Genomic DNA, 12,474 nt, shown 5'->3' with positions numbered 1-12,474 from the left:
TTTTTTGTCCCTTTCTTTTTTTTTTCCTTCTGGAATTCCCATAATGAGAATATTTCTTTTTTTTTTTAAATATTTATTTATTTTTGAGAAAGAGAGAGACAGAGAGAGAGAGAGAGAGAGACCATGAGCAGGTGAGGGGCAGAGAGAGAGGGAGACACAGAGTCTGAAGCAGGCTCCAGGATCTGGGCTGTCAGCACAGAGCCCGACGCGGGGCCCAAACTCAGGAACCGTGAGATCATGACCTGAGCCAAAGTCAGCTGCTTAACCTGAGCCACCCAGTACCCCGAGAATATTATTTCTATTCATTATATTCCCTAATTCCCATAGGCTTTCTTCATGCTTTTTCATCGTTATTCTTTTTGCTCCTCTGGGTAATTTCCAATATCCTATCCTCCAGGTTGTTGATTCCTTCTCCCGCCTAGTCGAGTCCACTTTGGAAACTCTCTATTGAATTCCTCAGTTCAGTTATTGTATTCTCAACTCTAGGATTTGTTTGGGTTTTTTTTGCTCTTTGAGACTCCAGTTAGACATATGTCAGATATCTCAGTCTTTCAGTTTTCATAATCTATTGTTTTTATTTTCTCTCTCCTCATCTGTCTTTGGTACGATGTGTTATTTCCTCAGTTAATTAGTGATTCCTTTAGCTATAACTAATATGTTACTAAACTATTCATTGAGTTATGTATTTCAATAATGATATTTCATTATCTGTTTGGCTCTTTTCATTGTCTGCCTTTTCTTTTTACATATTTCTTATTACATATCACTTCAATTCACAGTTATTTAAGTATTTCATGGCATCCCATTCCTGCTAATTCTCATATCTAAATTGCTTTAGTATATAAATCTGTTTCTCAATCAAAATGGCTTATTTCCCTGTGTGCTTGATTAATTAATCCAGAAGCATTAATTAGAAAGGCTTTTCTTCAGAGATGATTTTCATTCACTTCTTAGAGTAACCATCAGAATTTACTGACCTGGAACTACTTTCATACATTAAAAGATTTCTGGTTTTATGTAGGAGTCTTCAGCTTCTTTACTTTATTTACCTGTAATCCATAACTTAGTCTCAGAATCATAGTCTTTTCCTGTTTCCCAACTACTCTGGGTTTAACTCACTTTCATTTGTATTATGATTACCTTCCTAATGAACCAAAAATGAACTACCTAGTATGTGTTTTATTTTGTCCAATAACCTATTTCAACAGACGGATCATTGAGCGTATCTCACCAACCATACTGCCAGAAGCAGAAATCATCTACTTCTGTTAGAAGTAGTCAATTTTGGTAATTTGCATTTTTCATATAAATTATTCATTTTACCTTTTTTGTAGCATATTGGTATAAAGTTGTTTATGGTTCCCTCTTATTTTTTAAATCTCTCCTGTGTTTATTTCTTCATCTCTATTTTCATTCCTAACACATATATATTTTAAAGTTTATTTATTTTGAGAGAGTGCATAAGCAGAAGGACAGAGAGAGCGAGGGAGAGAGAATCCCAAGCAGGCTCCATACTGTCAGTGCAGAGCCTGATGTGAGGCTCAAACTCAGGAACTGTGAGATCATAACTTGAGCTAGAGTCGGACGCTTAACCAAGTAAGCCACCCAAGTGGCCCTCATTCCTAATATTTTTATGTCTCTGTTTTTTCTTCATCAGTTTCACCAGTTAATATATGTGTGTGTGTATATATATATATATGCTGAAAACTACACAATACTGACTAAAGAAATCAAAGAAGATCTAAATAAATGAAGAGACATCTTGTGATCATGGACGGGCAGCCTCAGCATAGTAAAATGTCAAATTTCCCCAAATTGATATACAAATTTAACATAATTCTTATCAAAATCCCAGTAAGATATTGTGTGTGTATGTATTTTTAAGAAACTAACTTTTAGCTAAGTTTCACTGGACCCTCTCTATTATATCACAGTTTTATTTTCCAGAGATCAGCATGCGTTTTTTCTGGCAAAGGCCAGAAATTTTAGAACCATGACCAAGTGGGGTTTATTTCAGGGATGCAAGGTTAGTTCAACATTCAAAACTCAATGTATCTACCATATTTACAGGCTAAAGGGAAAAAAATCACTTTATCATATCAACTGATGCAGAAAAAAAACATTTGACAAAATTTAACACTAACTCATGAAAAGAAAAACTCTCAGAAAAACAGGAATAAAAGGGCACTTCCTCAACTTGATTAAGAGCACCTACAAGAAACGTACAGCTAACGTTATATTTAATAGTGAAACATTAAATTCTTTCCTGAGATTGGGAATAGGGCAACGGTATCTCTCTTATTCAAAAATAGTGCTGGAAGTTCTAGGCACTGCATTAGGCAAAGAAAGGAAATAAAAGGCATACAGTTCAGAAAGAAGGAAATGAAACTATCACTATTTGCAGATGGCATGACTGTCTGTAAAATATCCCAAAGAATCTACAAAATCCTCCTCAAACTAATAAGCGAATTCAGCACGGTCTCGGGATACAAGATAACATACAAAAATCAATTGTATATATACTTGCAATAAACATGTTAATATGGGGATCAAAAACACAGTATCACTTATAATCTCTCAAACAAATAAAATGCTTAGGTGTAAACCTAATAAAAGCATAGATAGAATTGAATATGCTGAAAACTACACAATACTGACTAAAGAAATCAAAGAAGATCTAAATAAATGGAGAGACATCTTGTGATCATGGACTGGAAAACACAGCATAGTGAAATGCCAAATTTCCTAAATTGATACACAGGTTTAACTTAGTTCTTATCAAAATCCCAGTAAGATATTGTGGAGACATAGATAAGGTTATCCTACATTTTTATGGAAAGACAATAAAGTATCTAGACAAATTTTGAAAAAGAAAACTAAAGTAGAAGCAAGCTGTCTATTTGGTTGCAAGCCTTTTTAAGTAGAATAATCAATCCTGTCTGGCATTGGAGGTATAGACACATAGATTGATAGAATATAATAGACAACCCACATATAGACCCACACAAAATATGTCCATCTGATTTCTGTCCAGTTTGGTTGTGATAGAGCAAAAGCCGTTCAGTGGAGGAAACACAGCCTTTACAACAAATATGGTGTTGGAATAACTGAATATCCAAAGGCAAAAAAAAAAAAAAAAAGTCCTAAATGTTTCACATTTCATGCAAAATTAATTCTACATGGATCATGGACTTAAAAGTAAAATGTAAGACTACAGAACTTTTAGAGAAGAACACAAAAGAGAAAATCTTTGTGATCTAGGGCTAGAGTTCGTGATAACAAAAACATGATCCATAAAGAAAAAACTGATAAACTAGACTTCATCAAAATTAAAAACCTTTGCTCTGTGAAAGACCCCATTAAGAGGAAGACAAGCTACAGAGTGAGAGGAAATATTTGCAAACCAATTTAGGTATTGGACAAAGGACTAGTATCTAGAATATATCTAAAAAAATTGTTTTTAATGTTTCTTTATTTTTGAGACAGAGAGAGACAGAGCATGAATGGGGGAAGGTCAATGAGAGAGGGAGACACAGAATCTGAAACAGGCTCCAGGCTCTGAGCTGTCAGCACAGAGCCTGACGCGGGGCTCGAACTCACAGACCGCGCGATCATGACCTGAGCTGAAGTCGGACGTCCGACTGAGCCACCCAGGCGACCCTAGAATATATTTTTAAAGAAAAACAGGGGCCCAGGGTGGCTTAGCTGGTTGAGTGCCAAACTCTTGATTTCAGCTCAAGTCATGATCCCAGGGTTGTGGGATCCAGCCCTACGCCGGGCTCTGTGCTAAGCATGGAGCCTGCTTAAAATTTTCTCTCTCTCTCTCTCTCTCTCTCTCCCCGCTCCTCCTCGGTCACACTCTCTCAAAATAAATAAATAAACTTTAAAAAATATTATTAAAAAAACACTCAAAACTCAACAGTAAAAACAAAAAAATAACCCAATTAGAAAAAGAGTGATGAAGAAACACATCACGGAAGAAGAAATACAGGCACCAAGAAGCACATGAAAAGATGTTCAATATGATCAGCCTTTGGTGAAGTATAAAATAAAACCACCAGATCACCACACACCTATCAGAATAGCTAAAATAAAAATCAGTGACATCACCAAATGCCCATGAGGAAGTGAGGAAACTGGGTCATTCAAACATTGCTGGTGGGAATGTAAACTGGTTACAGCCACTCTGGCAAACAGTTTGATCATTTCTTAAATACTAAACATTCAATTACCATATATGACTCAGTGATTTCACTGCTGGGCATTTATCCTAGGAAAATGAAGACAATGTTTATACAAAAACCTGTATACAAATGAACATAGCAACTTTATTCGTAACAGCTCAAACTGACCAGAGATCCTTCAGCTGGTAAATGGCTAAACACACTGTGATACATCCATACCATGGAACACTACTCAATACCAAAATAGGAAGGAACTATCAGATGCACTTGACCCACAAAATAAGCAGTGTGAATCTCTAAGAGAATCATGCTGAGTGAAAAAAGCTAATCCCAAAGTGTTACCTACTGTAATATTCCAATTATATAATATTGAAATAACAATTATAAAGGTAGAGGACAGATTATGGTTGGAAGGAGCAGGTGGGGGCGGGAGCAAAGTAGGTGTGGCTTTAAAAGGGCAACAGGAGGCGCTTTTGTGTTTGAATGTTGTAAATGGAAATTTTCGACACATTGACTTTATGAATGCCATTATCCTGGGTGTGATAGTATAGTTTTGCACAGTTACCACGGGGTAAACTGGGTGGAGGGTACATGAGAGGAATCTCTGTACTGTTTTTTTTTTCTTTTTTTTACAACTAGTTATCTCAAAACGAAAGCATGCTAATAAAATAGTAGCATTAAACATGTTTTACATTGTATAGAATGGCCTCTCCATTTTCAACGTCCATGCCATTCCAAAGCAACGTATTGGTCAGCTGCCTCCATTCCAGGCTTGAGGAGTTTAATGTAACATAGAAAATTTCTCAATTACTAAGAGCTATATTTGATCATAGATCAGGAAGACACAACTGGGAAGTCCAAATTTAGAATAAATGCTATCTTACTGCATCCAAGATAGAACGAATTTAAATGATGTATGATGGTTACCTTATTGAATTGTGGCATCCTCCCCACCACAAAGTAGTAATTAAATCTTAAAAGGTTATGGTAACCTTTAGGGAGCTTATAACATTAAGTCTGGCACTGAAAATAGGTCAGATGTGGTCAGGTACACTGAGAACGCCTTTAAATGAATTTAAAATGACCACAGCACCTGGGTTTGGAGGAATGAAATAAAATACAATATTCTCCACTACATTATACTTTGGCTGTTTATTTCTAGAATCTGCCTTGATTCGAAAGCTTTTCATGATCAGTGGTCTTCGGCTATGCAAGTTACTAAAAGCTTGTATCTTGGTCTTGGGTTAAATCTCTCATTTCTAGAGATGTAAACTTGGTTCTCTTTACCTGCTCTGGCTTCGGTGTATCAGACCTGCCATTACACAGTGGTATGCAACTTTCAGAAGGTGTCAGAAACTGAAACTCGTACCAGTAAATCCTCACTGAGGATAACCAGCTGCATTTCTAAGTTTTCCACTGATGCTAACAGGTTTTGGAGTTAGCAACTACTGTTTAGCAGTACTTACAGTAAACACTTAAAAATCTGTACTTTGGGTTTGCCAGAGTGGGAATTAGTGCCCTTTCAAGTTTATTTAAAGACTCAGTTCAGTTCTAGCAGACTCCCTCTCAAACAAGTAGGGGTGTTATGCACGTAACGACTGCACAGGAAATCTGGTTTTGCCTTCCACCACTTACATTTGAAGGAGAAATGCCATCGCTACACAAAACCTACAGGAATCCCACTCTGAGTAATTAAGTGACCAACCTCTTAAAAATCTGCCAGAAGCAGCGGTGTCTATAAAAATCTGTCTAGTGGGTCAGTTATTTAGTTCTATTTCTGCACTTAAAATGAGGATTATTTGGAGAAAAAGATATCATGTAATTTTCTGTTAACCAAGTAAGTGCCAAAACGTAGGATTAAAATGGCCATGTTGATGCATTTGAATTATGAGAAAATGGGTTAACAGGAGAAGATATTGTTGCATTCTGTCAAAGAAGTGGTATAGAGTGTAGCTCTTTTCGGGCGCCTGCTGGTGAAAATTTTGCTAAGTGTTTGCTTGCTTGAGACATCAGGCTGTTCAAACCTTATGGTGGACGGAAGAGGTCTGGGATCCACAGGGCAGGGTTTCATTTTCTTAAGTGAATCATGAAAATACACAAACGATCTTTTTTTTTTTTTTTTCTGGGAAAGGAGGCTGCCTGATGATGTTCTTTACCGGTAATGAGAAGTTTTCATTATCTTTAAACGAACCAAAAATGTCACTTAACTCATAACTTGCCCAAACAACTAAATCCCATTTTATTTTTTATTTTTTTTGCAGCAACCTGGTAATGTATAAACAGTAGTCATTTCTGACTTAAAAAAAAAAAAAGTAAATCCTGAATACATTGCCCTTGTAAATTGTTCTTTACTATTAAGGTGGTCAAGGACTCTTTTCTTTATACAGGTTTTATCTTTTATTGTGTTCTTTTTTCTACATGAAGAAACAAAACATTACAGCAACTAGAAATGCTATTCCACACTTTTCTTGCTAAACCACAGACTGATTTTGTGGAACAAAAGGTCTTCAAAAATCACGTTTCATTATAAACTTTCCCAAAAAGGTTGATATTCAAAATGCTGCTTTTGTGTGTACAAAATTCTACATTAAAAAAAAAAAAAAGCAGCAAAGACCGTGAAGGATCCAGGGGCAGCCTTCTTCCAAGTGCAGCGTTCTGTCGACGACGCAGATGCCGTTGCTGGGCCCGCGGGGTGCTCCGGGGGCCTGACTCCAGACGCTGCCTTCGTGGTTTGCAGTCTTCAGCCAAGCCCCATCTGTGCCCACATGTATACTTTTCTAGAGTTGATCCCATGCCCACTAAAGACAAGCTGCTTTACGCTGCGATGGCACGCGTTATTCCTTTGCCACCAACCACTGTGTAAAACCCAAACACGTTCCTACTTAATGGCCGGTACAACAAACACTTTATGCCACACTGTCGCTCAATGTAAGCACAGAGGCTGGTTAATCTCAATCTGCGTTGCTCGACAATGTCTTTGGAGGACGTTAAAACGAACAGGATGTGTCACCTGATGAGGAAGCTTCTTCAGTTTCAGACTCAGTTGGACTCAGATTCAAATATGTAGACAGTCGTACCAGCTACTCCCATTTTATTGTCCACAGTGTAAGCTTCACCTTCCAAAGCGATTGATTCTAAAACTAACCTAAAGGAAACTTCAAGAACCTGAAAACCTTTGCTATTATTGTACTATGTTTTTTGTTTTATATTTTCAAATCGAGACTATTCTTTGTGTTACAAGCATTCCGGGGTAAAATTTTCCCTCAAAGTGAGTATGTCTCAAAAGAATGCAAGCCACTAAAGTTCCTGTTTTAAATCACTGATCTGTGTCCCAGTTAAAATAATTTATAAAATATTACTTTAAATGAAGGTGCTAAAACCATTCAAAAAATATTAAGTACTTTTGCTATCACTGGGAACTCACCATGAAGTGAACAGAATAAGTGAATGTGCTTATATGAGAATGAACATTTTATCAAGTACAACCCTGGCAAAAAATTGAGCTGACTTGTGGGAGCCATTGGGAGTCTTATGTAGCTGTAAGATACTGGCTTCTCACCCGAAACAGCACACTTCTTTCATGTTCAAGCAGGTCTGGTGGGCTTGCACTGACCTCAGATCAGGTAGTATTTGTACGAATTCCCCTGCATAGCCCATCTTGTTCACTAAAGCAAGCTGATTTGGGAAACAGAGTCTCAAAGCTTCTAATCACTCACTCACAAGAACGTTTTCTACAGTCTCCTGTAGGAAAACAATGGGAGTTTTGCTGACACGCAAGGCAGCTCCTACTAGTAGCAAAACTTTTAAAGGTTGCCAAAATAAAACACTTTGAGTAAACTGGTACTCCAGAAAGACAGAAGGGCTGCTGTGTGGTTATGTCAAGTGCTGGTCCCACCAAAGCAGAGTCCTCACACAGAACTATCCAGACACTTTTAAAATCATCTTTATTCTGGTTGCAAAGACACGCTTTACTTAATATTTTATTTGTTCCCATTTGGAGTCTCATAGCTTGCCATGTAAAACACTGACTTCACTATCAAACTGCTATATAAGAACATTGTTATAAAATACAAACTATAAACTAAGACAAACTTCTTTACAGTATTCAGATTAGTGCATCAAAACAACATTGATTTAAAAAGGCAAGTGGTTAATTGGCAAACATCCTAATTGTTTTCTAATGGAGGATGGTACAAAATGGTATGCAAGGTAAACATTAAATTTTAAGTGTTAGTGCTCAAAAACAATAATTCTGGGAAAGTTGCTCCCCAAAAGTAATTCTGACCCAAGGATATACATGTAGCCATAATTCTGAAGGATTTCAGGGAAGGTAATTAATTTTCCATCCTAATAGCTGTGGAAGTACACAGCAGAATAACAAGTTGTATCTCCAGATTTCTAACATAGTATGAACTGATTTTTCATACTCTTCCTCCAAATTACATTTAACATTTATAGTGACTACACATACCCCAGCAAACATCAGACTTAAACAGGTCCTATGCAAAAACAATTATCCTTAGTATTTTACTAGGCAATCTACAGCAAATGTTTAATATATACACATCAGGAGAATGAGATATTCTAGGAAATTACTCACTGATTTCATTTAGAGTAAATGAAGGTCTTAAGAGAAAACCAACAATAAAAGTTAAATAGATAATCTGTGCTGTTATGAACCAGAAAACGAAAGAAAACAAACCACCACAAACAGGTGGGTTAATTTTCCCTACGTTACTGAGAATATTTCCTCTGCTGGCCCATATCAAAATTAAATTTGAGATTTTTAATTGAAGTCACACAAATCTGGGTGCATGTCACTCTGTGACAGAGACAGATGCACACAGAACACGAACACACACACACACACACACACACACACACACACACACACACACCTTTAAATTTACTGATTCCAAAAACTAAGTCAACAGGGCAAATAAATTATAAATGAAAGGCATATACATCGTGGACAAAACCTCAGAGTTACTAGATTGAAAAGCACAGAAGTTATGCCAGCAGTGATACCAAGAAAAACTTTCAGTATTAGAAAATACCAGATTGAATCTAAAAGAAACTTCTCCCTGCCAAATAAAAATAACAAAGTATGGGAGCCATCCTTTATGCAGTAGCTTTAGAATAATAATAATAATTAAAAAAATGATTACAGGAATCTTCGTACATAATTTAGAGAATGTAGTGCAACAGTGTGCTCCTTTATAATTCAGCCTTTCACTCTCCATATGATGAGACCGAGAATTACAAGTCCGATGACAATGATAAAAATGATGATGCACAGGGTTTTTCTGGATTTGCGCTACAGATGCAAAAACAAAAAAAAACATGTTTATATGTGTAGGGGAGCATCTCTATAGCAACTGAAAAATCATATGGTTCATTTCTAGAGTAAAACCAATAGTAATTAACTGCCCTCAGATTTTTGGCTATACTTTTTTGCTTCTCCAAAATCTCTTCAAATACAAATGGCACTATTCTTTCAAAAAATAGTCTTCTTAAATTAGTGGTTTAATTCAGGGGCTAATCATTCAACCTTTATCGGTCATTTTTCTGGGCTTAAAAAAGAGACGCAGACAAATAGGTTACTGACTTAATCAAAAGACTGAGGTTACCTATGTGTAAAAACTAAGAACAGCTTAAAAGCTTACACATTTTAAAATTTTTATCAAAGAGTTGCTCTTCAAAATGAGTTCTCTGAAAATATCAACAAACATGAATGCTTGGCAATTTTTCCTGAAGTATTAGTTTCCAAAATTCCCATTCTTCAATATCAACAGAAACTGCATGAAAAATCTCAACATACAAATAAAAACCAAACAGCTAAAAAGTTGTAATACAGTCATTTAAAATACAAAGGTTAAAAGTTTTGTTCCGTTCTTCATTTCTGGCCCAGCTGTAGATTTCCAGATTTCTTTAATGGCTTGCGTATCTCACAGCAACATGCAGGAATCCTTTTTCTTACAAAGTAAAAAAATCTGTAAATTTTCTTTGTGTCGACTAGGAGTACCATAAAATTTCCAGAAAGATAGGTTTCTGTGAAATTCTCCTGAAAACTATAATGACTTTCCGTATACCACATAGTCAGCAACTTTTTCAGCTGAATATTCCTCATAAATGAAGCACGATTTCTCTGAAGTTTCAGTAGCATCCTGCCTACGTATTTTCCCCAGACTCCATGTGAGTACCACAGACACAAGTATAATACACCTTTAAGAACAATCACAGGCTCCCCACTACAGGACATCTGCGCCCAGGGCCCCCTCGCTAGCGTGGGGTGGGGGGTAGGGTAATGCAGCGATAAGAGCCTCTATCAGCTGCCCTTCCACTCAGGGTTCACCCACACTATTGAGAAGTGCCGTATTTTGCAGAGACAGGACTTTAATACCAAGGCCTCCAAGGAGAACTGGAGGGAAGCTGCTTTTCTCCCCAGTGCTTGTGCTGCATGGCTCTTTCCTTCTCCCTCCAGGGCCCGTGGGGTTAAGTATGGGGCAGCTCCAGATACGGAGGTGAGAAGACTGGGAAGATGTGCTCCTTTTCCCCAGGGTGGAGGTAGGCTGGCCCTTCCCCGAGCAAGGGGGAAGTAAAACTTGGGAGACATATCTACACCCCTCCAAAATCCAAAAGCAAAACAACATGGCAGGTAAGCCTAGTTACGGATACATCCTGCTAACTGCTATGTTTTGAGCAGTTGTAACCTAGCATCGGTGCTATGTGGGTGTGTTCAACTATTTATGAATGATACCTCCAGTCTGTGACATTAATTCTGCTGAGCCACACACCTGAATCACTGGCCCACAGAAGGTAAAGGTGAGTGACAGTTACTGCATCACTGAATACAACGGGCTGTAACTCAGCAATTTCTATAGAGCTTCATTGTTCTCAATGTATCACCAAGGATGCAGTGTTGTCTAGTGAAAAACGGCACTGCAACGAAAGGAAACTTCTGGGGTTGGTAACAAAAGTGAAAAGCAACTGAAAATACCTAAGATGGTGACGATATCTTAGATATTTTATAAGAAGGCAATAAGGTCTGAGAAAATAATTATAAACAACGACAAAAAGGGGAGTTTTAAAAGGGCCTTATCCTTATTGTCTTCATATCATAAGCTATATGAATAGCTCATGGTCCTAATGTTGGTGGAGTACTTTCACATACTTTCTGTTTGTCACATATAGAGGGGACTCCCTGTATTAACCTGATTTACATAAGAGATCAATTCCTTCCTGAAGGGTCTGCTGAATGTAGACAGAATACCTAGTGATTAGGGGCACTCCAAGTGAATATATTGCCATAGGAATTAAGAGAACTCTCTAGAACAAAGATCTTTGTCTCTTTGGTGCAGAAAGTCACGGACCAAAAAAAAAAAAAAAAAAGAAAAAAGAAAAAAAAAAAGCTGAAAGGAAAGAGTGAGAGAAACAAAAGGTGAGGGCTGGCATCAGAGATCACCAGCTGTGAGAAATGCCTAGAGGTATTTCCTGCTCCCCTCAGGACTCTAAACACTGAATTTCCTATCCCTGTGGGCCACAATTCTGGTTCAGCCCTGGGAACAGACAGGCTATTTTTTATACTGACCAGGTATCTGACCTGTCTTCCATGGGATTTTAAACTTGAACATCTCCAGCTACTTTACACCCGACTGATCTCTCGATCTCTCTCTCTCTCACACACACAGAGCTGAAACTCAAAGTTATGAGGTAATTTACTGCAGTAAATATTACCTGATATTCTGCTGCTCTTGACAGCTGCTGGTTTGCTTGCTGAACGTGCACCTCCGCGTTTTCCACGTTGGCTTCTATGCTATCTTTAAAAGAAAACAGACATACAGACATGCAAAACTGCTAGACGGGTGCTGATGCCCCAGTAAGAGGGCTGCACACGTCACAAGATTTCATTCAACGTAAGATCAACCATGTTCACTATTCAAATGTTAACATTAGTAGTATGTGGGTGAAGTCAACATTTTTGTTAAATTGGCTGTAACTCTTCCCTGCACTATTTCTCAAATGATCCAAATGACACACAAATATTTGAAAAGAAACTGGATCTTCTTCACTACAACACAGCCCCAGGTCTACCTGGTTACCCCGAAGTGTACTATTTAGTCTGCGGGCTCCAATGGCCAATGCGGTACTAAACATCTAACAACTGTTCCTGAGGGTAAACAGAGTATCGAAAACCAGCACTTGCTCTGTGGTCATCATCAAGCTACTTCTGTGCTGAAACCCAGCCCCCCTGGGGGACCCATGAGCCTTCGTAAGTTCTCCTTCCCTA

The 12,474-nt window shown here is 37.7% G+C and overlaps 1 protein-coding gene across 3 annotated transcripts in view; it reads right to left on the bottom strand.

The window, feature by feature from the left end:
* Positions 1 to 8,111: 8,111 nt before the first annotated feature.
* The window catches only part of STX7 (syntaxin 7), a 41,452-nt gene continuing 37,089 nt past the window's right edge, over positions 8,112 to 12,474 (bottom strand). The window contains exons 9-10 of one of the 3 annotated variants that reach the window (XM_015074351.3): positions 11,922 to 12,004; positions 8,112 to 9,501 (exon numbers count right to left, since the gene is read on the bottom strand). In XM_015074351.3, the coding sequence (XP_014929837.1) occupies positions 9,409 to 9,501; positions 11,922 to 12,004 (176 nt within the window). In that variant the 3' untranslated portion in view covers positions 8,112 to 9,408. The other 2 variants (XM_027056878.2, XM_053222236.1) reach the window with 2 other exon arrangements.

This window comes from Acinonyx jubatus, chromosome B2 (assembly GCF_027475565.1).
Source record: "Acinonyx jubatus isolate Ajub_Pintada_27869175 chromosome B2, VMU_Ajub_asm_v1.0, whole genome shotgun sequence".
Lineage (NCBI taxonomy): Eukaryota > Metazoa > Chordata > Mammalia > Carnivora > Felidae > Acinonyx > Acinonyx jubatus.
The sequence above is the reverse complement of the archived record's forward strand: the minus strand, read 5'-3'. Positions and strand labels throughout refer to the sequence as shown.